Source organism: Podarcis pityusensis (genome assembly GCF_964106645.2).
Source record: "Podarcis pityusensis genome assembly, chromosome: Z".
Classification (NCBI taxonomy): domain Eukaryota; kingdom Metazoa; phylum Chordata; class Lepidosauria; order Squamata; family Lacertidae; genus Podarcis; species Podarcis pityusensis.
Window position 1 is genome coordinate 50885429 of NC_138044.1, and position 27691 is coordinate 50913119.

General features: G+C 47.3%; 2 protein-coding genes across 8 annotated transcripts; one reads left to right on the forward strand and one right to left on the reverse strand.

Moving 5' to 3' along the window:
• Positions 1-6: 6 nt before the first annotated feature.
• Positions 7-23266, forward strand: LOC308468271 (H(+)/Cl(-) exchange transporter 5-like). 6 transcript variants are annotated; one of them, XM_080990338.1, is made up of 15 exons: positions 7-114; positions 3156-3312; positions 3832-3986; positions 5172-5271; positions 7700-7890; positions 9528-9650; positions 11194-11400; positions 15674-15754; positions 17062-17291; positions 17483-17792; positions 18018-18204; positions 19721-20125; positions 20318-20534; positions 20985-21094; positions 22006-23266. In XM_080990338.1, the coding sequence occupies exons 2-14, from the start codon at positions 3174-3176 to the stop codon at positions 21073-21075; spliced, it is 2436 nt and encodes an 811-aa protein (XP_080846464.1). In that variant the 5' UTR covers positions 7-114; positions 3156-3173; the 3' UTR covers positions 21076-21094; positions 22006-23266. The 6 variants fall into 6 exon arrangements, with proteins under 6 accessions (XP_080846464.1, XP_080846463.1, XP_080846465.1 ...); XM_080990337.1 differs by lacking the exon at positions 22006-23266 and having other exon boundaries at positions 20985-21328; XM_080990339.1 differs by lacking the exon at positions 22006-23266 and having other exon boundaries at positions 3835-3986; positions 20985-21328.
• LOC308468305 (protein bunched, class 2/F/G isoform-like) lies at positions 23126-27469 on the reverse strand (the record flags this gene model as incomplete). Of its 2 annotated transcripts, none has more annotated exons than XM_080990447.1 (3): positions 23126-24061; positions 24182-24227; positions 26790-27469. In XM_080990447.1, 3 exons carry the CDS (start codon positions 26990-26992, stop codon positions 23732-23734), a joined length of 579 nt encoding a protein of 192 aa, XP_080846573.1. In that variant the 3' UTR covers positions 23126-23731. The 2 variants fall into 2 exon arrangements, with proteins under 2 accessions (XP_080846573.1, XP_080846572.1); XM_080990446.1 differs by lacking the exon at positions 26790-27469 and adding an exon at positions 25859-26244.
• Between the last annotated feature and the right edge of the window lie 222 nt (positions 27470-27691).

The window sequence follows — 27691 nt, forward strand, 5'->3', positions numbered from 1 at the left end:
CCCCGCCCTGTCCCTGCCCTCCCATTCTTTTTCCGAGTCATGTGACGCGCCGCGTCACGTGAGAGTTCAAGATGGCGGCGCCCGCTCGCTGAGGAGAGCCGGGATTTCTCGCAGGTGAGCCAGAGGCGCCTTCACAGTTTCCTATTATTATTATTATTATTAATATTAAGAATATTTATTAGATTTATGTTGCCCCCTGACCCCTCCAGTTTCCTACTAATATTAATATTAATATCATTTATTTAATTTATGTTCCCCCCAGCCCCCCTCCAGTTCCCCATTGCCCCCAAAGTCCCTCCAGTTTCCTACTAATATTAATATATTACTATCCAAAGCCAAAGGCGCCTTCAGTTTCCTATTACGTTTTATTAATATTAAGAATATTTATTAATGTTGCCCCCAGACCCCCCTCCACTTCCCTTTTTCCCCCCAAACCCCCTCCAGTTTCCTATTAACGTTAATATAAATATAATCTATTAAAGTTATATTGCCCCCAACCTCCTCCCCCAGTTTCCTATTGCCCCCACCCCCTCCACTAATATTAATATCATTTATTAAAGTTATATTGCACCCCAGGCCCCCCTCCAGTATCCTATTATTATTAATATTAATATTCATATTAATATCATTTATTAAATTTATATTGCCCCCTAGACTCCTCCCCAGTTCCCTATTGCCCCACAGAAATGCCCAGTCCCATGAGGCAGCAGTGAGCATTTCCCTCAGTTTGCCATTGCCCCACAGACCCCCCACCAGAAGACGAAGAGAAGTAGAGTTTGGATTTGATATCCCGCCTTTCACTCCCTTTAAGGAGTCTCAAAGCGGCTAACATTCTCCTTTCCCTTCCTCCCCCACAACAAACACTCTGTGAGGTGAGTGGGGCTGAGAGACTTCAGAGAAGTGTGACTGGCCCAAGGTCACCCAGCAGCTGCATGTGGAGGAGCGGAGACGCGAACCCGGTTCCCCAGATTACGAGACTACCGCTCTTAACCACTACACCACACTGGCTCACCAGCTTCCTATTGCCCCAAGTTCCCCATTGCCTCATACGCCCCCAGGTTCCTTGGCCTCGAGACCCCCACTGTCCCCAGAACCCCCATTTCCCTATTGTCCCACATGTCCCCAGTTTCCTATTTCCTCATATGCCCCTCAGGTTCCTTGCCCTCCAGTCCCTCCAGCTACCTATTGCCCCACAGATTCCCCCCAAGTTCCCTATTGCCCCACAGACCCCACCATTTTCCTATTGCCGCATACACCCTGCAGCTTCCTTGCCCCACAGACCACCACTGCCCCCAGACTGCCCAGCTTCCTATTGCCCCACATGCCCCCAGTTCCCTATTGCCTCATACACTCCCCAGGTTCCTTGTTCCCCAGAACGCCCCCAGATCCCTTTTGCCCCCCCAGACCTCCCCCCAGTTTCCTATTGCCTCGTATACCCCTCAGGTTCCTTGCCCCACAGACCACCACTGCCCACAAACCCCCCAGTTCCCTTGCACCCCCCAAGTTGCTTTCCCTCAGTACCCCACTGCACCCCAGACCCCCCAGTTTCTTATAGCCTCATACGCCCCCAGGTTCCTTGCCCCACAGAACCCACTGCCCTCCAGACCCCCCCCCAGTTCCCTATTGCCCTCCAGGCCCCCCCAAGCTTCCTATTGCCCTCCAGACCCCCCAGCTTCCTATTGCCCTCCAGACCCCCCAGCTTCCTATTGCCCTCCAGACCTCCCAGTTCCTTATTGCCCCCCACACCCTCCCAGCTTTCTCTTGCCCCACATGCCCCCAATTTCCTATTGCCTCTTACACCCCTCAGGTTCCTTGCCCCCCCCCCAGACTCACACTACCCCCCAGACTCCCCAGTTCCCTATTGCTCCCCAGACACACACACCCCAGTTTCCTATTGCCACTTCCCCATCTTTGGCCCCCGCTGCTACCCCAGGGAAAAAGAGAAGTTTATAAAATGTGCTGCGGGTTACAATCAATGGGGTGAGAAACGTGTGTGGGGTATTGCAGTGGATTGCACTCTGGGTGGACTGAAATCAAATAGATTGAAATCACAATTGAAATCACTCCTCTGCCAGACTAGATTTCAATCCTTTTTATGGAAAGGTTCAACCTTGCTGGCATCCTCTGAATATGGGCAATCGGAAGAAGGTTTCATTTATGGAATAATGAATTTTCAGAGTCTTTTTTATTCTTGAGAATTTAACATCACGAGCCGTGATTGCTGCCTTACCGGGGGCTTCCATAGATTGGATGCTCACAAGAGAGAGACTGTCTTGTCCAATTCAATTTAAATTTAAATTAGATTCAGAAGCAAGAAAAACGTGGGCTAGCTTTCATTGGAAAGGCTGCGTCGACGGTGAAGTGGCGCAAGCTTTTCCTGCCCCGCCTTGGCCAGCTGTCTTGCGTTTCCGGTTCTGTGGCCACCCTTGCAAATGCACAATTGATTTGTGCATTTTGGGAGGGGCGAGCATGAGTTGTGTTTCTGGCACTCATGCGTGCACATTCTTATTGGTGCAAGCATTCAAATATTATTATTATTATTATTATTATTGTTAATAACAACAACAACAATTCAACAACAACAATTCAGCTAGGTCAGTGGGGGCAAGATGCCTCTGGCCAGGCGTTGACAGTGGATGTTCAGCCCGACTTCTGCTTTTCGGCGCAATTTAGCTGCCACAGCGGAAGAAAAAAACAGTTCTGCAGGAAGGAAGGGTGATGCCTTGCACAATCATCACAAGGAGCTCCTTGCACGGAGGCTGAGAGCCCTCCGAACTCAGCTGAAATACTCTCCAAGGAAGGGAGAGCTGGGAGGGATGCCGAGAGGCATCCAGTCCACCCTTGGGCAACTCAAAAATCCCCCCTGTCAATCACATTTGGATCGGGGTTGGGGTAGATGACCCTGGAACTCTTCCCTGTCTATCATTCTAGCAGGGGGTTGGCCAGCTCAACCAATCAGATACCTTTCCAGCTGCAGGTTGGGCTGGATGACCCTGGAACCTTCCCTGTCTATCATCCTAGCAGGGGGGTGGGACTAGATGACCAGCTCCACCAATCAGATTCCTTCCTGGCCATGGGTTGGGCTGGATGACTGCCCGGTGTCCCTTCCAACCTTCCTATAGGAAAGACTTGCCTCTCCTTCTCTCTCGCCACAGATCCTGGACTGGCGGCCGATGGAGGGCCGCCATTTCCGGTGCGGGAGCTTCCAGAGCAGCACCAGCGACGAGGACCTGGTGGAGGTCGGCGACAGCGGGACTCTCGACTTCTCCCTGGCGGGCGACGTGCCCCCTCTGGACCGAGAAATGGCGCCAGGTGTGTGTGTGTGTGTGTGTGTGTGTGTGTGTGTGTCAATATATATCACACAACATTTGACATTTGATTTCTCTCAGACGTTTTTGGCATTTTTCTCACCTGCTTAAAGATCAACCCATTCTCTGGGGAAATGACTTTGCTCTCCCGGGACTTTGCCCCTTCAACCCCATTCGCACTTGAGGCTCGTAATGCAATGGCTGGCAAGGGAGCCGCTGGTGGGATCTCAAACCCAGGCCTGTTGCCTCCTAGAAGGGTTGAGCCAACAGATTTAATAAGAGGACACAAAGCAATTTATTGTGATTATATGTGAAAATTAATAGAAATCAATTTTTTTAAAGGGAAATTAATAGATTAATTTTTTTTAAAAAAATCAAATTTAAATTGGATTTCTTTTTTCTTTAAAATGGAGATTTAAAACGAAATGCTTTTGGAGGAAAAATCTTTACAAAAAAATTAAAAATAAAATCATCCTCTTAATATTGACAATATTTTGAAAGAATAAAATTTAAATCCTCTCAGCAGGTTTCCTCTCGTATGCTGGCAACGGGTTTGACGAAATCGGCCAGATGCGCGACTTCCTGGAAGAGCCGCTTCCTGGAGTCGGGACTTACGAAGATTTCAACACTATTGACTGGGTGCGAGAAAAATCCCGAGATCGAGACCGGCACCGCGAGGTGAGGGTTCCAGGTTTGAATCTAGGTCTTTGCGAGTGGATATGGCTCTCTTCCAATCAACTGAGATCCAGATTCAAATCCCGTCGGGCTTGCGGTTCCAATCTTTTCCCTATTTTACAAAGAGATTCAACCTCGCTGGCATTGATGTTCCATTTAAATCCCTATTTAAATCAGTCTGGCTGATTTAAATCAGGATTCAAAACCGGTATTTAAATTAAAGATCAGTGCCTGGGAGGTTGAATCTTTCCATAATCATGCAGACTTGATTAAATCCTTTTTTTTTTTTTTTAAAGGAATGATTCAACCTCGCTGACATTGATGTTCCATGTAAATCCTGGTTCGAATCCCGATTTACCATATTTTTCGCCCTATAGGACGCACCGGCCCATAGGATGCACCTAGTTTTTTTGGGGGGGGAATAAAGAAAAAAATTTATCCCCCCCCCCAGCCGCAGCTTCAGCGCGACTCTTGCTCCGGGTAGCAGGCTGCTATCCGCAGCCTAGGGAGCCCTGCAGGAACTCCCGCGGGCTCCCCAGGCTTGCAGATATCTGCCGGAAGCGCGGGGCGCTCTGCTTCAGCGTGCCCCGCGCTCCGGGCAGCAGGCTGCTATCCGCAGCCTAGGGAGCCCTGCGGGAACTCCCGCGGGCTCCCCAGGCTTGCAGCTAGCTTCCTGAAGCCTGGAGAGCGAGAGGGGTCGGTGCGCACCGACCCCTCTCGCTCTCCAAGCTTCAGAGAAAGCCTGCATTTGCCCTATAGGACGCACACAGATTTCCCCTTCATTTTTGGAGGGGAGAAAGTGCGTCCTATAGGGCGAAAAATACGGTAAATCAGCCAGACTTGATTTTTTACAGAAAGATTCAACCCATCTGGCATCCTCTTCATATTGAATTTTTACTTAAATCCCCATTCAAATCCCAATTTAAATCAGGCAGACTTGATTTAAATACTTCTTTTTTTACAGGAAGGCTCAGCCTTGCTAGCCTCCTTTTAATATTGACAATCGGAGCAAAGTTTTCTTTTGGGAACAATAAATTCTTTGCATCCCCTTCCACGACATTTATCAGCCCAGAAGCTTTGGGAAACGGGTTCAAATCGGGAGAAGAAACAGCCCATTTTTGGGACAGTTATTTTTATCTTTATTTTCCCAATTATGGGCAATTAATCCCATTTTTTCCCCTTGCCCAGATTACCAACAGGAGCAAAGAGTCGACTTTCGCCCTCATCCACAGCATCAGTGATGCCTTTTCAGGGTGGCTGCTCATGCTCCTCATCGGACTCTCGGCAGGTGAGAAAACAACAAACCTAAAAGAGGAATAATAAAATTATTGTTATTATTATTATTATTATTATTATTATTATTATATAAAATTACTATTAATAATAATATTATTAGATAGAATCATCTTTTTACAGCAACCCAATAAGTTCAAAAAGATGTTATAAATGGTATAAATTGATGGGGTGAATTTTATCTGCAATTTAGCGGAACCACCTGCTCCATCAGGGCCCAGTATGGGCCGCATGATCTCCTGCAACGATTTTGCAAAGTTTTTTGCAGACAAAGTCACTCAGATTCAGGAAGAGGTAGACTCCACCGTGGGAGCAAGGCCGGAGCGGGAGAGTGCTAGTGTCCTGTCTAGTCAAGTTGCGTGGGATCAATTCCAATCTGTTACCTCCAAGGATGTGGACAGGCTGCTTGGATGAGTGAAACCAACCACCTGTGTTCTTGATCCTTGCCCATCCTGGCTGATAAAAGCTAGCCAGGAAGGGCTGGGAGATGGGCTTCGCAGGGTGGTGAATGCTTCTCTCTGTGAGGGAGCCTTCCCAGACCCGCTAAAAGGGGCGGTTATCAAACTGCTTCTTAAAAAACCATCTTTAGATGCAGCCAATATGGCCAACTATCGCCCACTTTCAAATCTTCCATTCTTGGGCAAGGTGACTGAGAAAGTGGTTGCTGAACAACTCCAAGCACGTCTGGAGGATGCGGACCATTTGGATCCCTTCCAGTCAGGATTCAGGCCTCATTATGGGTTCTGTTCTCTCTCCCATGCTTTTAAACAACTACACGCAGCCACTGGGAGAGATCCAGCAGAACTTTGAAGGGGACTCGGAAACTATAACTAATCCAGAATGTGGCTGCTGGACTGGTGACTGGGAACGGCCACCGAGACCACATAACACCGGTCTTGAAAGACCTACATTGGCTCCCAGTACATTTCCGAGCACAATTCAAAGTGTCGGTGCTGACCTTTAAAGCCCTAAACAGCCTCGGTCCAGTAGACCTGAAGGAGCGTCTCCATCCCTATCGTTCTGCCTGGACACTGAGGTCCAGCGCCGAGGGCCTTCTGGCGGTTCCCTCACAGCAAGAAGCCAAGTTACAAGGAACCAGGCAGAGGGTCTTTTCGGTGGTGGCGTCTGCCTTGTGGAACGCCCTCCCAGCAGATGTCAAAGAGAAAAACAACTACAGTGGTACCTCGGGTTACATACGCTTCAGGTTACAGTTAATTCTGCTTACAGACTCCGCTAACCCAGAAATAGTGCTTCAGGTTAAGAACTTTGCTTCAGGATAAGAACAGAAATCGTGCTCCAGCGACACTGCGGCAGCAGGAGGCCCCATTAGCTAAAGTGGTGCTTCAGGTTAAGAACAGTTTTAGGTTAAGAACGGACCTCCAGAATGAATTAAGTACTTAACCCGAGGTATTACTGTACTAGACTTTTAGAAGACATCTGAAGGCCGCCATGTTTAGGGAAGCTTTCAATGTTTGATGCATTAGTGTATTTTAATATTTTATTGGAAGCCGCCCAGAGTGGCTGGGGTAGCCCAGCCAGATGGGCAGGGTATAAATAATAAATTATTATTATTAGATATAATCATCTTTTTACAGCAACTCCAGGCGGCTTGCCATACATATAAAAACACTATGTTCTTGATGTTTTATATGGGATAAATTGGTTGGGTGAAATAATAATAATAATAATAATAATAATAATAATAATAATCCGCATTGGCCCGAACATTAGCCGGACTTTCACTATTCAAATCGATTTAAATCAGCACTTAAATCACCATTTAAATCCGTCAGACTGGATTTACAGAATTTACTTTACTAGAATTTACTGAATTTAGGTTTTCTCTACTGAAAGATTCAACCTTGCTGGCATCCTCTTAATATGGGAAGGCCTGGGAGGGAACTGGAAAACTTGGGGGGGGGGACCAGGTTTTTTCCAGAAAAATGGGGGGGCATGTAATATTAAAGCTATATCAAACTGTTTTTTCCCATTTTCCCGGTAAAAAAAACCTCCATTTTTCGGGTTTTCTCCCCAGGCCTTCCCATGTCTATTGTGCCCGTTATTCTCTCCTCCTCCCTAATTGTTCTTGCAACGACTTCCAATACGAAATTAAATTGTAATGGAGAGATGTCAAGGTGCTTTTTTTTTAAAAAAAATGAAAATTAACCTGAAGGAATTTAAAGGACTTTTTTAAAAAAAAACACTCTAAAATTTAAAATGAAAATGGGGAAAACTGAGAATTCTGATTTTTTGAAAATTAAAATGCAATAATTTTTTTAAAAAAATGAAAATACACAGGGGCTTTGGTTGGCTCAATTGTCCCTTCGGCCCATTGGGTGATTAGATAGATAGATAGATAGATAGATAGATAGATAGATAGATAGATATGTGGTTTTAAAAAAAATCAAAATCAAAATACACAGGGGCCTTGGCTGGCTTGATTGACATCTCCACCCATTGGCTGACGGATCTGAAGGAAGGCGTGTGCCTCAACGGGTTTTGGTACAACCATGAACACTGCTGCTGGAATTCCCGAAATATCACTTTCCAGGACCGGGACAAATGTCCGGAGTGGCAGACGTGGGCGGAGCTTCTGACCAGAAAGAAGAACGGGGTGAGTGGCTTCCCCCGAATGTCCCCAGAAATAATTGCAAATTAAATCACGATTTAATTCACAATTTACCATATTTTTCGCTCTATAGGACACACTTTTTCTCCTCCAAAAATTGAGGGGAAATGTGTGGCGTCCTGTGGAGTGAATGCAGGCTCCTTGGCTTCAGCGATAGCAACGCAAAGCCTCCGAAGCGCAGAGGGAGCGCTCCCTCCGCGCTCCGGAGGCTTCGCGTTGCTTTCGCTGAAGCCTGGAGAGCGAGAGGGGTCGGTGCGCACTGACCCCTCTCACTCTCCAGGCTTTAGGGGTAGCCACCTGAAGCCTCCGGAGCGCAGCGGCAGCTCCCCCTGCACTCTGGAGGCTTTGGGTTCCTTTTGCTGAAGCTGGGAGAGCAAAACTCTCCCGGCTTCAGCAGAAAGGGAGAGCTGCGCAGCGCCCCTTCAGTGAAGCAGCAGGAGAAATGGAAGGGGCTCCGTTTCTCCTGCCGCTTCGGTGAAGGTGCGCTGAGCAGAGAGGGGGAGAATTTTTTTTTTCTTGTTCTCCCCCTCTAAAACAAAGTGCGTCCTATGGTCGGGTGTGTCCTATAGAGCAAAAAATACGGTAATTCACGGTTTAAGGGTTTAAATCACAATTTAATTCACGGTTTAAAGATTTGAGTCATTCCAATCGCGATTTCACTCACAATTTCAGTCATGATTTAATTCACAATTTAATTTATTAAATAGTGGGTGGACATAGCAGACAGATTTCTCAAAGTAGTTCTTTATAAGTAAGCTGGAACTGAACTGAACAGCAAACAGCTCAGCCGGCCTGCTTTTATAGGCAGCCAGCTGTCAACATTGTAACAACAACAGCCCAGGGTTTCCCGCCTAAATTAACTGATGTGGACCAGAGTGAAAACTATATACAGTGGTACATTGGGATGCAAACGGGATCTGTTCCGGAGCCCCGTTCGCATCCTGAATAGAACGTAAGACGCGACAGGGCATCTGCGCGTATCACGTTTTGCCGCTTTCACGCATGCATGTGACGTCATTTTGAGCATCTGCGCATGCGCGAGCGGTGAAACCCGGATGTACACGATACTCCTGGTGGCCAGGGGGAGAACTTCAGTACCTAACACCATTCACGTTTTAAAGATTTAAATCCTATTTCAGTTGCAATTTCTATCGTGATTTCAATCTCAATGGAAATCCCTTGTCCGTCAGACTGGATTTCCATCCTTTCTTTATAGGAAGATTCAGCCTTGCTGTTATCCTCTTAATACTGTATCGTTTTCAGAGCAGGGTAGATTTTATTTTGTTTTATTTGTTTTATTTAATTTATTTATATTATAATATGTATTTTATTTTATTATTATATTATGTTTTGTTTACTATATAATATTTTATTTGATTTTAGTCTATAATATTTATTTTATAATATTACATATTTTATTATTATATTATATATTATTCATTTTATAATATTATAAATATTAATTATAAATATTTAAATTTATTCCAATCCAATCGATTGAAATCCACCGTCAGTCAGACTTGATTGAGATTATCTCTTTAATGAAAGGTTCAACCTTGCTGGCATCTGATTTTATTTTTATTTTTTAAGAAAATCGTTTATTTTTATCCCCCCGATTTTAGGGCGCCCTTGCCTACAGCCTCAACTACTTCATCTACACTGCCTGGGCGCTGCTCTTCTCACTGCTGGCCGTGCTTCTCGTTCGCGGTTTTGCACCCTACGCCTGTGGGTCGGGGATCCCCGAGGTAAGGCCAGCTAATCGATTATCAAGTCAATTTTGCTGTGACTTCCCACATGCTAGATTTCTGGCTGCAGGGATTTCATCCCCTCGTGCTCCCAAAATCTGAATAATTGTTGTAAATAACATGACTATCAACAGTATGAACTTAATAAATAATAATAACTCATAATGCATAGTATAAATAATTATATAAATTAAATAAGTACAAATTATTATGAATATTAATATAAATAAAATGAATAATACTATTATACTTGAAATATACAAGAAATACGAATCCCTAGATTTCTAGCTGTGGGGATTCCCTTCCCTCCTGCTCTCAAAATCTGATTGGGGATTTAAATCGCCGGGATCTTTTCAACTAGAAATGTGGCTGGGGTTCATAATAATAATTAGTAATTATTATTATTATAAGCAACATGACTTTCAATAATGAGAAGATAAGAAATAAATAATTATGCACAGTACAAGTTATTATATGAATAAAATAAGTAATAACAACCTCGATGAAGAAGATAAATATAAATAAAATGAATAATAATCAATATTAATTTTTATGTATTTATACTTATATTCTTTATAATTACAAACCATAATAAATTGGATAATAATGATAGAGCATAAATCAGGCATAGGCAAACTCCGGCCCTCCAGATGTTTGGGACTGCAATTCCCCTCATCAATGTCTTCTATAGATCTGTTTGGATGTTTTATTCAGTTCATACTTTGATATTTAGTATTTGGCAGTTGACCCATTATGGTAATGTTGGAGACTTTGCAAGAACTTCTTCACATATGAAAACACATTCTGGATTTTTCTGAAGGGACATTCTAGACAAACATTTGGTGATGATGGGAATTGCAGTCCCAAACATCAGGAGGGCCGGAGTTTGCCTATGCCTGGCATAAATGATAACATGATAAATAAAAATAATGATAAATTATAATAAAATGATAAATAAAAAATAATGAAAGAATTGAAATGATGATAAAAAATGAGAGAGTGCAAATGATAATAAAATGATAAATAAAAAATAATAAGTATAAATTATAATTAAAAAGATAAATTATAAAAAAGTGTTATGTACTGAAGTTCTCACCCTGGGCCAGCAGGGGGATACTGTAGATAGTTATGCAAATGAAGGATCGAAAGTGACGTTCAGTGATTGGATAGTTTGTATGCAAATGAAGGATCGAAAGTGACGTTCAGTGATTGGATAGGTTAAGAAATGGCAACAGTTACATTGTTCTGGAGCTCTATATAAGCAGGCTGACTGAGCTCCTCAGTTCAGTTCAGTTACAGCTTACAAATAAAGAGCTGCTTTGGAAGAATCACTGTGTTGTCTGATATGTTCGCCCACAACTTAACGAAAAGGATGAATAAAAAAAATATAAATAACATAAAGAATCATCATCCTAAAAATATAAAAGGTAATCCTTTTATTCTTTGCACCCCATCCCTCTGGCCATGCCGCCAACACCCCTCCCTTCCTCCAGGCCCCGAGTGCAAATCCCCAAACTGACATTTCTCCCCCTCCCTTTTCCAGATCAAGACCATCCTGAGTGGCTTCATCATCCGCGGCTACCTGGGGAAGTGGACTCTGCTGGTCAAGACGGTCACCCTGGTCCTGGCCGTGGCCTCGGGGCTCAGCCTGGGCAAGGAGGGGCCCCTGGTCCATGTGGCCTGCTGCTGCGGGAACATCCTCTGCCACCTCTTCACCAAGTACCGGAAGAACGAAGCCAAACGGAGAGAGGTGAGGGACCCCTGGGGCACGTGCAGAAATCCTCTGGTTGTCAATATTCACAGGCTGCCAGCAGGGCCGAACCTTTGCGTAAATAGTGGATTGGATTCCTGAATCCAATCGGGATTCAGGCCTCATCATGGGACTGAAACTGCCTTGGTCGTGCTGGTTGATGATCTCCAGCGAGCTAGGGACAAAGGTGAGAGTTGTTTCCTAGTTCTGCTGGATCTCTCAGCGGCCTTTGATACAATCGACCATAACATCCTTCTGGACCGTCTAGAGGGGCTGGGAGCTGGGGGCACTGTTATACAGTGGTTTCGCTCCTTCCTCCTGGGCCGTGTTCAGAAAGTGGGGGGAGGATGAGTGTTCAGACCCCTGGGCCCTCACTTGTGGGGTGCCTCAGGGTTCTGTCCTCCCCCCATGCTTTTCAACATCTACATGCAGCCGCTGGGAGAGATCAGGGGGTTTGGACTGGGTGTCCATCAATATGCAGATGATACCCAGCTCTACCTCTCTTTCAAATCAGAACCAGTGAAGGCGGTGAAGGTCCTGTGTGAGTGCCTGGAGGCGGTTGGAGGATGGATGGCGGCTAATGGATTGAAGTTGAATCCTGACAAGACAGAAGTACTGTTTTTGGGAGACAGGGGGCGGGCTGGTGTGGAGGACTCCCTGGTCCTGAATGGGGTAACTGTGCCCCTGAAGGACCAGGTGCGCAGCCTGGGAGTCATTTTAGACTCAAAGCTGTCCATGGAGGCGCAGGTCAATTCTGTATCCAGGGCAGCTGTCTACCAACTCCACCTGGTACGCAGGCACCCTACCTGCCCGCGGACTGCCTCGCCAGAGTGGTGCATGCTCTAGTTATCTCCCGCTTGGACTACTGCAATGCGCTCTACGTGGGGCTACCTTTGAAGGTGACTCGGAAACTACAACTAATCCAGAATGCGGCAGCTAGACTGGTGATGGGGGGCAGCTGCCGAGACCACATAACACCGGTCTTGAAAGACCTACATTGGCTCCCAGTACGTTTCCGAGCACAATTCAAAGTGCTGGTGTTGACCTTTAAAGCCCTAAACGGCCTCTGCCCAGTATACCTGAAGGAGCGTCTCCACCCCCATCGTTCTGCCCGGACACTGAGGTCCAGCGCCAAGGGCCTTCTGGCGGTTCCCTCATTGCGAGAAGCAAAGCTAAAGGGAACCAGGCAGAGGGCCTTCTCAGTAGTGGCGCCCACCCTGTGGAACGCCCTCCCATCAGATGTCAAAGCGATAAACAACTACCTGACATTCAGAAGACATCTTAAGGCAGCCCTGTTCAGGGAAGTTTTTAATGTGTGATATTTTAGCGTATTTTTGGTTTCTATGGAAGCCGCCCAGAGTGGTGGGGGAAACCCAGCCAGATGGGCGGGGTACAAATAAATTATGATGATGATGATGATGATGATGATGATTTCAGTGGTGATGAATGGATGGATGGATGGATGGATGGATGGATGAATGAATGAAGCTTCACCTTCCACTCAGTATTTGAATAAAGGAATGAAGCTTCACATGGCAGTCAAGCTTTGAATGAATGATAATAATAATAATAATAATAATAATAATAATAATAATAATTTATTTATGCCCCACCCATCTGGCTGGGCTTCTGGGTGGCTTCCAACAAAATATTAAAATACAATAATGCATCAAACATTAAAAGCTTCCCTAAACAGGACTGCCTTCAGATGTCTTCTAAAAGTCTGGTAGTTGTTTTTCTCTTTGACATCTGGTGGGACGGCGTTCCACAGGGCGGGTGCCATTACCAAGTAACTTGGCTTCTCACAGTGAGGGAACTGCCAGAAGGCCCTCAGTGCTGGAACTCAGTGTCTGGGCTGAATGATGGGGATGGAGACACTCCTTCAGATATACTGAACTGAGGCCGTTTAGAGCTTTAAAGGTCAGCACCAACACTTTGAATTGTGCTCGGAAACGTACTAGGAGCCAGTGTAGGTCTTTCAAGACCGGTGTTATATGGTCTTGGCAGCCGCTCCCAGTCACCAGGCTAGCTGCCGCATTCTAGGTTAGTTGTAGGTTCCGGGTCACCTTCAAAGGTAGCCCCACATAGAGTGCATTGCAGTAGTCCAAGCGGGGGAAATCTAGAGCATGCACCGCTCTGGGGAGACAGTATGTGGGCAGGGAGGGTCTCAGCCTGCGTACCAGGTGGAGCTGGTAGACAGCTGCCCGGGACACAGAATTGACCACCTCCTTGGACAGCTGTGAGTCCAAAATGACTCCCAGGCTGTGCACCTGGTCCTTCAGGGGCACAGTTACCCCATTCAGGACCAGGGAGTCCTTCATACCAGCCCGCCTCCTGTCCCCCAAAAACAGCACTTCTGTCTTGTCAGGATTCAACCTCAATCCATTAGCCGCCATCCATCCTCCAACCGCCTCCAGACACTAACACAGGACCTTCACCACCTTCACTGATTCTGATTTAAAATAGAGGTAGAGCTGGGTATCATCCGCATACTGATGAACACCCAGCCCAAACCCCCTGATGATCTCTCTCAGCGGCTGCATGTAGATGTTAAAAAGCATGGGGGAGAGGACGGAACCCCGAGGCACCCCACAAGTGAGAGCCCAGGGGTCTGAACACTCATCCCCCAATACCACTTTCTGGACACGGCCCAGGAGGAAGGAGTGGAACCACCGTATAACAGTGCCCCCAGCTCCCAGCCCCTCAAGACAGTCCAGAAGGATGTTATGGTCGATGGTGTCAAAAGCCGCTGAGAGATCTAGGAGACAGAGCAGAACTAGGAAACAGCTCTCACTTTTGTTCCTAGCCCGCTGGAGATCATCGACCAGTGCGACCAAGGCAGTTTCAGTCCCATGATGAGGCCTGAATCCCAATTGGAAGGGATCCAAATGGTCCGTTGTTCAGCTCAATCACCTTGCCCAAGAATGGAAGATTTGAGACTGGGCGATAGTTGGCCATATTGGCCGCATCTAAAGATGGTTTTTTAAGAAGCAGTTTGATAACTGCCTCTTTCAGTGGGTCTGGGAAGGCTCCCTCACAGAGAGAAGCATTCACCACCTCGCAAAGCCCGTCGCCCAGCCCTTCCTGGCTAGCTTTTATAAGCCATGATGGGCAAGGATCAAGGAGACAGGTGGTTGGTTTCACTCATCCAAGCAGCCTGTCCACATCCTTGGAGGTAACAGATTGGAACTGATCCCACACAACTTGACTAGACAGGACTCTAGCACTCTCCCGCCCCGGCCCTGCTTCCACGGTGGAGTCTACTTCTTCCTGAATCTGAACAACTTTATCTGCAAAAAACTTTGCAAAATTGTTGCAGGAGATCTTGGGGTCTTTCCCAGGCCCCGGTGGCAAAGGTGGTTCCGTGAAATTGTGAACCACCTGAGTCTCCTGCTGCTGTTTTCTGCAGATGCAATAGAGGCGGTGAAAAAAGTCCTCTTTGCCGTCGCTATCACCACTTGGTAGGCTCAACACTGAGCTCTAACCCGTGTCCGGTCAGATTCAGAATGAGTTATCTGCCGCCGGCGCTCTAGCCGTCTCAGCGATTGTTTCATTGCCCTCGGATCCGTGGAAAACCACGGGGCTGTCCGGGCTCCATGCAATCGGAGAGGGCGCTTCGGAGCCAAACAGTTGATAGCCCTGGTTAACTCCACATTCCAGCGGGCCACCAGGGAATCAGCTGAAAGGCCATCAACATGGGATAAAACATCCGCTACCACTCTCTGGAAACCATTTAGATCCATTAAGTGAATGAATGAATCTTTATTTGCGTCAGCCATCACCCATAGCAATAAAACAATGATATGATATACACTGATCTGATTCAGTGGTGATGCCAGCAAGGCAGACTAGTGATTTAATGATGATTTCAATCATGATTTAAATATTTTAAAAGTCTGAAAAATTATGATTCCAAAGGCTTCCCCTGGTTGTTGATATTCCATAAAGAAACCTTTCCGTAAAGAAAGGACTTGAATCCACTCTGACAGATTTCCGTCAATTGGATTCCAATCAAATCCACCCAGTCCATCCCTATTATCCAACCTGATCAATTCCTGCTTGTCAGTACGCAAAACAATCTTATATACCTGGAAAGAAAATGTGCCCTTTTTTTATTTAAAAAAAATGTATTAAACTTTCCATTTTAACCGTCAAATAATAACCCCATGAAAAATATTCCTAATTATAATACAATCCAAAAGACCAATTTTTGATCCATTTTTATATCTTTGAAGATTGGCCTCTTTTAACTTTCTCAACTTTCCTGATTTAGGTTCTATCAGCCGCTGCAGCTGCTGGGGTCTCCGTGGCGTTCGGAGCTCCCATAGGAGGTGTCCTTTTCAGCCTGGAAGAGGTAATCAATCAATCAGGTTGTTACAGTAAAACCTGATTTAAATTTATGGAAAATTTCATTTAATCTAAAAATGTTACTCACTAAAATTTTCTCTGCCCATCTGACTGGGCTGCCCCAGCAACCCTGAGCAGCTTCCAACAACTTCTTCTTCTTCTTCTTCTTAAAATTGTATGAGGATGTCAGGGGTTCAGGAGGAGAGGCACAGGAAAGGGAGGAAATAGAGAGCGAGGGGGAGGAGTCCGAAGGAAATGTTAGCGATGACAACGGTCCGAGGTCTCTGAGTCTTTCCAGCGAATCGGAAGATTCACAGAAAGGGGCTCCCATGGTCAGAGCAAGGGGGGTGCCTAGGGGGACACCCCAGGAAGAAGGGGCCAGAGGGGACTCAGAGAGCAGCAGTTGGAAATCAGGACCAGCGTCCACACCAGAGTGCAGTAGGGGGGAGGAGTCCCAGGCATCGGGATCAGGCGGCGCACTGCCAGTGGGAGGACATGAGTCAGGATTGGCCACGCCTCCATCGGGGAGCGAGGAAACGGTCGAGAGGAAGGTTGAGGGCTGGGCGCGCGCGCCAAGTTCAAATGTACAGGAGGGCGGCGCAGTTGGCAGCCCGGATAGGGAGCCAGGTCCCAAAGCCCGCCGAAAAGAGGGGGAGGAGTCAGGGGGGTCAACGTCAGCGTCAGAAGAATCCAGGAAGGAAGGGACCCCGGGGGGTAGCAGGACCCAGAGGAGAAAGGAGAGACGGAAGAGGTGGAGTAAGGCTAGAATCTTAAACTGGTGTACAGGGGGCGGAGACTCAGATGGAGCTTCGCCGATCTAACCCCTAGACGTAGAGCTGGGGCGCTGCGGCTTGAAAATGGAAACTGTACTTCAATAAAGACTTTTGTACATTACTGCCGGCTAGCGTTGGTCCTCTGTGAGCTGGGACCTGGAGCCAGCTCTGACAGATGATTATATTAACATTATTATTCTTCATTATTAAATGTTATGATAATTATATTGACATTATCATTATCATAATATTTATTATTAAATTTTACGATAATTATATTCCTATTATTATTATTCATTATTAAATTGTATGATGATAATATTTGCATTATTCTTTTCTATCAAATGGCATGATAATGATATTAAAGTTATATTTTATATATGATTATGTTAAAATTATGTTGATTCATTATTCAATGGCATGATGATATTATATATTAATATATTAATAATTATATAAAATAATCATTGTTTACAACAACCAAGGACAAATTAAATTATAATTACATACTATTCTCATTTACACAACTCTATGATCCCAGGTCAGCTACTACTTCCCCCTGAAGACGCTTTGGCGCTCCTTCTTCGCTGCTCTGGTGGCCGCCTTCACCTTGCGCTCCATCAATCCCTTTGGCAACAGCCGCCTAGTCCTCTTCTATGTCGAGTTCCACGCCCCCTGGCACCTCCTCGAACTCGCGCCCTTTGTCCTGCTGGGCGTCTTCGGCGGGCTCTGGGGGGCTGCCTTCATCCGCGCCAACATTGCCTGGTGCAGGTGCGTGGGACATGCACACACATTCAGATTGCGCCCTGAGATAATATAAATTTTAATAATAATAATGTCATATTTCTTCTACATGTCATTGCATGTCTCTCATGCAATGTATATTTCTGGGAAATTTAATTGAAAATTCCATGTAAAATTCTGGAAAATTAATTTACTTTTCCTGGATTTTTCCGCTGCAGGCGGCGTAAGACCACCCGACTAGGCCGCTACCCAGTGGCTGAGGTCCTGGTGGTGACGGCGGCCACAGCCGTCCTGGCCTTCCCTAACCAGTACACACGCATGAGCACCAGCGAACTCATTTCGGAGCTCTTCAATGACTGCGGGCGCCTCGACTCCTCGCAGCTCTGTGACTACGTCCGCAATGGCACCCCCGGGGAGGGTGGGGGGCCCGACCGCCTAGCCGGCCCCGAGGTGCAAAGCGCCATGTGGCAGCTGGCGCTGGCGCTGGCCCTCAAGGGTGTCATCACTGTCTTCACCTTCGGGATGAAGGTGAGAGCTGGCCGGGCAGGTGTGTCGCTGAGATTGCACTGGGATTGTGCTGATTGTGCTAATATTGCGCTGATGCCGTGAAGGGCAAACGTACTGCTGCACATGCCTGGGGGGTGCCATGAACATTGCCTTCCCCCAAACCCCGATTCTGGTGGTGGGCTGGTGGTGGGTACAGCTGGGCACTACATTTCCCAGGCCACTGACCCCTCCCGCTTTTTCCCTTAGGTGCCCTCGGGGCTCTTCATCCCCAGCATGGCGGTGGGCGCCATCGTGGGGCGCCTGCTGGGCGTTGGCATGGAGCAGCTTGCCCTCCACCACCCCGACTGGGTGCTCTTCAAAGCCTGGTGCCAACCGGGCGCCGACTGCATCACCCCGGGCCTCTATGCCATGGTGGGTGCGGCCGCCTGCTTGGGTGAGTGGTGGCGGGAGTTATTCCTTGCTGGCATCCTCTTCATTTTGACAATGAAGGTTTCCTTTTTGGAATTGTAAATTGTCGGTCTTTTTTTAGTTAAATAAAATTCATTTCAGTCGTGATTTGAATCAGTCAGGCTTGATTTAAATCCTTTATTACAGAAAGATTCAGTCTTGTTGGCACAATCTTTCTTTTGGCAAGCAGCTAGAGGTTAAATCAGATTTAAATCAAAAACCTATCCGATTTAAATTTTTAAAAATCTGATTTAAATTTTAAAAATTGTGTTAAAAAAAACCTGATTTGAATAAAAAAACCAAAATTGAAAAAATCTGATTTAAATTGAAAAATCCAGACTTAATTAGAAATATCAGATTTGAATCAAAAGGCCGATTTATATAAAAAAAATCCCATCAAAATTTTTTAAAAACCCATTTAAATTTTAAAAAATCCCATTTAAATTAAAAAAATCCAACTTACCCGTATTTTTCGTTCTATAAAACGCACCCGACCATAACACGCACGTAGTTTTTAGAGGAGGAAAACAAGAAAAAAAATATTCTAAACGAAACAGTGGATGTATGATTTTTGTGGTTCATGCTGTGGCCACAGACATGTGATCTGACAGTGAGTTTGAAGTAGCCCAATGAAAAAATCCTGAGGATCCATGTGGATCCATGCTTTGTAACCACGTTTTTGCACCACTGCGGCCCCAGGCAACAGTGGGTGCGTGAATTTTTTGGTGCAAGATGTAGCCATGGACATGCTATGTGATCTGATGGTGAATTTGGGGTGACCCAGTGCAAAAATCCTGAGGATCCATGTGGATCCGTGCTTTGTAATCACATTTTAAGTGGGGAGGGAAGGAAAAGCACTCAAGGGACAAGGAGCACGCGTGGGGTGGGTGGAGAAGGATGCTGCTAATAATGAAGAAGAGGGGTATAAGGGGAGGAACCAACCGGACAGGACTCATGTAAGTGGCTCCTCTCCTCTCCTCTCCCGCTTTGCTCCTTTAAAGCAAGCAGGCTCTCTGTCCCTCTCTCCTCCCCACTCAGCGACTCTTCTCCCGCTTTGCTGTTTCAAAGCGAGCCACGGAGGAGGGAAGGAAGGGGAACCATGGATCCTCTGCTCACGACTGCAGCAGATCCCCCCCGTCACCCGTAGGCATTCCCTCCATAACATGCACAGACATTTCCCCATACTTTCTAGGAGGAAAAAAGTGAGTGTTATGGTGCAAAAAATACAATAAATCAACAAAATCCCATTTAAATCGAGCAAAAAATCCAATTTAAATGTTAAAAATCCAAATTTAAATTTTAAAAAACCATTTAAACCCACAAAACCCAAAAAGAAATCCAATTTAAATATTTAAGAATCTAATATAAATGTTTTAAAAGTCCAATTTAAAACAGAATTCAAATTTTAAAATTTTGATCTCATTTTTAATTTTAATTTTTAAAATTTGGTTTCATAATAATATTGATTTTAAATAATTGCCGGTTCATCTCCCCCCTTCCAGGCGGCGTCACCCGCATGACCGTCTCCCTGGTGGTCATCATGTTCGAGCTGACCGGCGGCCTGGAGTACATTGTCCCCCTCATGGCTGCCGCTGTGACCAGCAAGTGGGTGGCCGATGCGGCAGCCGGGCGCCAGGGCATCTACGACTCCCACATCCGCCTCAACGGCTACCCCTTCCTCGAGGCCAAGGAGGAATTCACACACAAGACCCTGGCCGCCGACGCCATGCGCCCCCGCCGACCCGCCGACCCGCCGCTGACTGCCCTTCCGCAGGACGCCATGACCCTGGGAGACGTAGAGGGGGTGCTGGGCTCCACTGGCTACAGCGGGTACCCGGTGGTGCTCTCCCGGGAGTCACAGCGCCTGGTGGGCTTCGTGCTACGGAGGGACCTGCTCATCTCCATTGGTGAGGGGTTCGAGAAAGGTTAAGCCTCGCTGGCATTATCCTCTTCCTCTCAGTTTCTGGTCAAGGTCCAGGTTCGAATCCCCATTGGGATTGATTGAAATGCCAGCAAGGCGTTTCCATAAAGGGGGGGAATTTCAGTTGGCTGAGTTTTGCACCCGGACCAATCCTCCTCTCTCTTTCCCCCACCTCCAGAAAACGCCCGCCAGACCCAAGAGGGGATCGTGACCTCCTCAATGGTCTCCTTCTCTGACCACTCGCCCCCGCTGCCCCCGAACTCGCCGCCCATCCTGAATCTCCGCCCCATCCTCGACCTCAGCCCCTTCACCGTCACTGACCACACACCCATGGAAATCGTGGTGGACATCTTCCGGAAGCTGGGCCTCCGACAGTGCCTGGTGACGCACAATGGGTGAGGCACCAGGTGCAAGACGGGTGTGCAGTGGGTACGAGAGGTGTCAGGTGCAAGACAGGTGCCGGGTGTGAGAGATGATGGGTGTGACATACGCGGGTGTGAGGGGTGCTGGGTTCGAGATACATCGGTGCTGGATGTGAGGGATGCCGGGTGCGAGACACACGGGTGCTGAGTGCAAAAGATGCGGGTGCTGAGTGTGAGAGGTGCCCGGTGCGGGACATGTGAATGCTGGGTGTGAGGGGTGCCGGGTGCTAGACACGTGGGTGCTGGGTGCGATATGGACAAGTAGAGGAAGATTTTTCAGACCAGGGTGGATTGGATTTAAATCGAGTTTATTAAAATTAGTTTTCACCCACCCTGACCCCAGAATAGGGACCTCGGTGAAGACTTGAGTTTGAGAATTACACCACCATTCTCTTCCAAATTAACTGTTCTTTTCTTTTCTAGGAAACTCCTGGGAATCATCACCAAAAAGGATGTTTTGAAACACATCGCACAACTGGCTAATCAGGATCCAGATTCCATCCTTTTCAATTGAAAGCGGATTCGGGAGCCAGGTGCAAATGCCGTCTCCCACATGAACCTCTAGCCAAGATTCCTCTTGTTTTTCTTACGGAAAATCCAGATCAATCAAATGATAATCATGTTTTCTTTCTTTCTTTCTTTTTCTACAAAGTTGCACTATGGAAATTTGGCAGAGATTTTGATTTCACTTGAAGAAGAAGAGACTTAATTGAATTTAGATTTTGGAAGCGAGATTCCGGGAAGGAATAAAGGAAATAAACTGGAAATAGATCTTGACCGCTTTCTCTTTTCATCCATATTCATAATATGGTGCCTTTGCCCTCTTCCAAAATGGCGCCCATACCTCCTCTGCCCACTCTCTGCTCATATTATGGTGCCTTTGCCCTCTTCCAAAATGGCACCCGTGCCTCCTCTGCCCACTTCACGTGGCAATTCCTGCTCATATGGTGCCTTTGTCCTTTTCCAAAATGGCGCCTGTGCCTCCTCTGCCCACTTAGGAACCGCCCTGTTCCAAAATGGCGGTGGTGCCTCTGCCCACTTCTGAAAATTCCCTCATCGCTTGCTGCTAATCATAATGGCGCCTTTGCTTCAGCTTCAAAAATGGCCCCAGTGCCCTTGTCAAAGATGGTGGGTGTGCCTTCAGCTCTTGAAAGCCTTAGCTTCTGCCCTCACTTCCTTTGCCTGCTGCCCAAAGGGTGCCTTCCCTTTTCCAATATGGCACCGCCAGCTTCCCCTGCTATTACCTTCAACATCATCATCAGTGCTTTTTTCTGGGGGGGACGCATACCCCTAAATATTTTGTGAATCTAAGTTTGGCCTCATGGAGGGGCAGGAGTTCAATAGGAGTAGGTAGTAATAATAATAATAATAACAACAATAATAATGATTTTATTATTTATACCCTTATTATTTATTACATCTCTCCCTGTGCCCCTCTACTCAGGTCTGCTGCTGCTTGTTTAAAGGTAAAGGGACCCCGGACCGTTAAGTCCAGTTGCGGATGACTCTGTGGTTGCGGCGCTCATCTCGCTCTATGGGCCGAGGGAGCCGGCGTTTGTCCGCAGACAGCTTCCGGGTCATGTGGCCAGCATGACTAAGCCACTTCTGGCGAACCAGAGGAGCGAACGGAAATGCCGTTTACCTTCCCGCCAGAGCAGTACCTATTTATCTTCTTGCACTTTGAAGTGCTTTTGAACTGCTAGGTTGGCAGGAGCAGGGACCGAGCAACAGGAGCTCACCCCATTGCGGGGATTCGAACCGCCAACCTTCTGATCAGCAAGTCCTAGGCTCTGTGGTTTAACCCATGCGTCCCATGCTGCTTGTTTATGATTATGTATTTGTACATATTTAATTACAGTAATATAAAATAATTATGATTATTATATCATAGTATATTAAAACTTATTATTTATCATTAAATCTTATGATGACTATTTTATAGTATATTCACATTATTATTATTATTTATCATTAAATTTTACAATGGTTCTATGATAGACTATTAAAATTATTACTATTTATTATTACATTTTGCAATGATGATATTCACATTATTACTTTGGTAAATTTTACAAAGATTATATTCACATATTATTTATTATTAAATTTCTCAATGATTGTAGTAAATTTATTATTTTTATTAAACTTTACGAAGATTATATTCACCTTGTTATTATTAAATTTTGCAACAATTATATTAAAATTCTTGTTTTTATTCAATCATGATTATATTCACATCATTATGATTTGTTATTAAATTTTGCAACGATTATGTTAAAATCATTATTTTTATGAAATTTTATGATTATATTCACCTCATTATGATTCATTCTTAAATTTGTTAATTACACCCTGCCAATTCTATGATCCCACAATAGACCCTTTGAACTGCCACTCTCCTGGCAGTGGCAAAGGCACCTTTGGCTGCGTGCAGAGTGCCATTGCCCAGAGCCACCCCATGGAGGCTCCTCCGGAAAAAGGGAGGAGCTAAGGATGGCTTCCTGATTGGCTGCCCTCTGCACATGCTCCGGTTTGCCCTCACCCAACAGAGCAGGATACAGAAGAACATTCCATTTCCATTTATTGCTAGGCCACCCGATCCCTGCAGGTATAAAAATCACAATACACAAAACGCAGAATATGCAAATGCAGAATATGCAAAAATCATTAATGGAAGAAAAACAATCAGCCCTCTTTCCCCACCCCCCACCCAAAAAAACCCCTATTATTATTTATTAACTTTTAGCAAGAACACTAGATAGATAGATAGATAGATAGATAGATAGATAGATAGATAGATTATAGAAACTCTACCCATGTAAATGCCAAACTTCCAATTTCAAAGAGAGAAGCTTTGATAAATTACAATATAAATTACATCCAGAGCGTTCCGATATCTCCCTCCCCAGAAGACGTCAGTCGAGAAACCCAGGTCTTCATCATGATGCCCCACACTAGGTCCTCTCGTCCCAGGACGGTCCTGAGTTCGAGTCCAGTCCGATCTCTAGCAGACTGAGAGAGAGGGAAGGAGTCCCCAAGTTGGAGTTCATCGGTTGGGGGTGGGGATCTTAGGGTCATGATGGGCCACCAAGCTTGGTAGCAGGACCTGGGAGGAGGTTCTTGAGGTCTTCTTGGACCACCAACTTCACCTGAATCTCCCCAAGTTTATTTCAAGTGGGAGGAATGCCAGGTTCGGCATTGAGAGATGAGGAACCAGATCTAAGATGGGAGTTTGGTTTTCTAGAAGGACCTGGGAGAAGGATCTCAAGGTCTTGGTGGACCTTCATCTTCCGGGCTCTTGGGTCCTCAGGACAGGGTGGCCGGACCTGCAGGGGCTGACGGGACTCGAGGTTCTGGAGCTGTTCTGGGCTGGCCAAGTTCTTGAGCAGGTGGTTCTCCCGCTGCAGACGCCCGTTCTTCTCCAGAAGCTCCTGGATCTGGTCCTTCAGGAGGTCCACCTCCTCTCGCACGGCGTACACCAGATGGGTCTTCACCAGGTCCTGCCAGGGAGAGATTGGGGTTGAGTCGAGGACAGGAATCTCAACCGTAATGGGAGCGGGGCGGGCGGCAGGGATGGGGGCAGGGCGGGCAGGCGCCGGCCCCCTCAAGGCGACACTCACCAGGGCCTGCTCAATCTTGTCGCCGATGGCTCTCGAATCCGGATCGCTGCAGCAAGAGTGGGGAAAGAAGAAGGGAAAGTGGAGTGAGACCCAGATCGGCTCCTTTTCCGAGGCGCACCTGTCTCCCACCTGGATCGAGGGGGAATTTTGAGAGCTGGAAAAAATGGCCACTAAGCATAGCTGTCAAGTGTCCCTTATTTGAAGGGACAGTCCCTTATACCAGCGCCATGTCCCGCTGCTGTCCCTTATTGATGGATGTCCCTTAAATGTCCCTTAAATGATGTCCCTTAAATTTCAAAAGAAGCTGCTCCTCTCCCTTGCTCCCTGCCGGCCAGGGAGGAGGGAGGCTCCAACTGTGTTGCTTGGCTGTGTTGCTCACCCAATAAGAAGTCTAAGAACGACTGGTGGTGGAGGTTGCATACCTTGTGTGTGGCTAGTTAATGCAAGCTGAGGAGGTTTTTGAATGCTGAACGCCATTTTGTTGCACGTGCTGCTGCAAACTTTGCAGTGCAAAGCCAGGCCGGGGAGCCATCTTAAGTTGAGGCTGCATAGGCCTTGTGGTGCATGTGATTCAGATTCTATTCAGTTGAACCTCTGGTTACAAAGTTGGTTGGACAGTGTTCTCGAAGCTACCAGCATGAGTTTGACCAGACTGCAGGAGGACAGGAAGACTGGAGTGCCTGGAACAGGTGAGGCTGCAGGTCCCTTATTTTGGCTGCTGGTCCCTTATTTTCAAATCTGTAAGTTGACAGCTATGCCACAAAGTGGGGCTCTAACCCGATGTTCTAACCTGGGGGAGGCCACGCCCACCCAAGCACAAGCTCCACCCACTTGGCCCCAACTGCCAACCTCCTATCTGCATTGCAGTGGATTGGGCTAGATGACCCGGGTATCCCTTCTCTTGGGGGATTCCTGCATTCCAGGGGGTCCCTCGTTGCATGGGGTTGGGCTAGATGACCCTGAGGGCCCCCTTCCCTTGTCCATCATTCTTGGATCGCTACATGCCTGTTTCTCACTCCCTGGCAAGAGATCGGGCTTGGCTGCCAGCAGACGCAGGACTAGAAAAACAGGAAGAGGGTTCGAAAGATGCCAAAACCTCGTGGGCATGTCAAGATTACATAAGGAGGGAGCAAAATATGTTGTGGCTCAGACCACGCCAAAAACCTCCCTTCTAGCACCCTCTCCCAGCCCCAAAAAAGCAGGAATCCCCCAAGAGAAGGCACACCCAGGGTCGTCTAGCCCAACCCTCCGGCAATGCAATTGTACATTTTTATTTTTATGTATTTCATTTAAAGATGTATTTCATTATTTTCTTATGATGTATTGCATTATGTATTTTTATTTTTTATGTATTTTTAATGCCTTTCTATTTTTATGTATTTTGTCATGTGTTTTTATTTTTATGCATTTTTATTATATAATTTTTTAATGTATTTTTATTTTTACATATTTTTATGTATTTTTTATTTTTAGATGTTTTATTTTACTATTATGTATTTTATTATATATATTTATTTTTATGTATTTTCCTATGCAATAGAAGGGACACCCAGGGGCATCTAGCCCAAACTCCTGCAATGCAGGAATCTCCAAAAGGGACACCCAGGGTTATCCCGACTAACCCCCCAAAAGCAGGCATCTCAGTATAGAAAAACTTAATCCACCTCACACACACACCCAATGCACCAGAACATCAGATAATGCTGGAGCACAGACCTCGAACCCGCCACCTCTTCCTTCTTTCCTGGGAAGAGGAACACGCCGTTCTCTTCCCAGCCTCTCCTGATCCAAATTTCTATTTCTATTTGTATTTCTCCCTGCTTGGCAGGCACCCAGTTCCAGCTGCTGGGCGGATACTGGTCCTGGCAGGACTCCCAGTTCCCTGCTGGCCGGCACGCCAGGACACGAACCTGGGGCGGGAATCTCAGGAATGTCAACATTGAAGCATGAAGCTGGAAGGGGCACCCAGGGTCATCTAGCCCAACCCCCTGCCATACATTTTTATGTATTTTATTATGTATTTTTATTTTGATGTCTTTTCTAGGAGGGACACCCAGGGTCATCCAGTCTAACCCGCTTCCGACGCTGCAACCCTATGATTTCTTCCCCGGTTTTACGCAAAGACTCAGCCTTGCAGGCATCACCTGGCGAATTCATTTCTGGAATCATGACTGAATAACAACAACAACAACAATAACAACAACAACTCGCCTATCTGGCTGGGTTCCCCGCCTCCCTCGAACCCGACTGTTCTATGATTTCACGATGCTTTGCTTGGGGTTGGACTAGATGACCCCCGGGATCCTCTGAATCTACATTCCCATTCCTCGGGGGATCTTCCAGCTGCTTCTGGGCCCCCGACGTGCGGAGACACGTGCGGCAAGACACGCCCAGACACGCTTACACGACACGTGTCGGCTCGCATGCTTCCTGTTGTTCTGGGGAAGCGCCCGCCCAGCTACGGCCGAGGACGCAGAACCGAGAAGATGGATCAGTGGTGGTCATCCAGCCCCAAGCCACGTCTCTCAGCTCCAGCACCCAGGAGGACAGGTGGCCCTGGTCTGGGGTGGGACCTAACGCCCCCCCCCGCCTCCCTAATAGCACCCACCTGCGGAAGAACAGCAGAATGGAGAGGAGGGTCGTGTCGGCGGGCTGGTGGAGGTTTTTCTGGCAGACCAGCTGCACCAAGGCTTGGTTGGTGGTGGTCATGGTGAGGTTGCCCCTGGGGCCGCGCTGGTAGCCCCGCCGCGGGCTGTCCTCGGGGCTGGCCAAGGGGTCCAGGCTCCACTCCTCGGAGGAGGAGGTCGACATGGCGCTGGGCAGGACTCAGGAGAGGTGGGGAACTGGTGAGCAACCACCAGTGGAGATAGCAGTGGTCCAGGAGAACTGGTCCCGCTGCTCCCAGCAGAGCGCGCCGGGCCGCAAGGAGCCAACCAGTATATCTCGGAGGGTTCCTGAAGACCTGGCCACCACCAACCCTGCCGAGATGTCCACCACCAAGCTTTCCCACTTGTCCAAGCAGTCCAGCAGCTGCTCCTGAGCAGGAGAGGTCTCCTCTGAGCCAGAAGAACCCAGCGATCTCCCGGGCGCGGCCAACTCTGCCGAGATCTCCGAGGTGTGCCCGCTTCCCACGCCCCTCCAGCCAGCCAACCCGCTGTCTCCGTGATTCGGGAGCTACCTCCTCCTTGGCACACCCCCCAACCCGGCCGAAATGCCACCACCAAGCCTTCGCCCGAGCTGCCCAACAGCTGTCCCTCCGTGGCATCCAGCCAGATCTCTAGACGGTGGCGCTGCCCCCTGCTCGCTGGGAGAGGGCGGCCCAAGGGGCGGACCCGGGGGAGCCACCAGCGCCACCGCCGCGCGCGCCACCCAGAGGCAAGGCAGGCAGGACTTGGTGGTCGGGGTGGCCTCTCGGCAGGGTTGGGTGCGCCGGGGAGGTCGCCCTGAAGTCCCCGAAGTAGAGTTCGAGATACCCCAGATAGGCGGGGTATAAAGAAATAAAGAAATAAA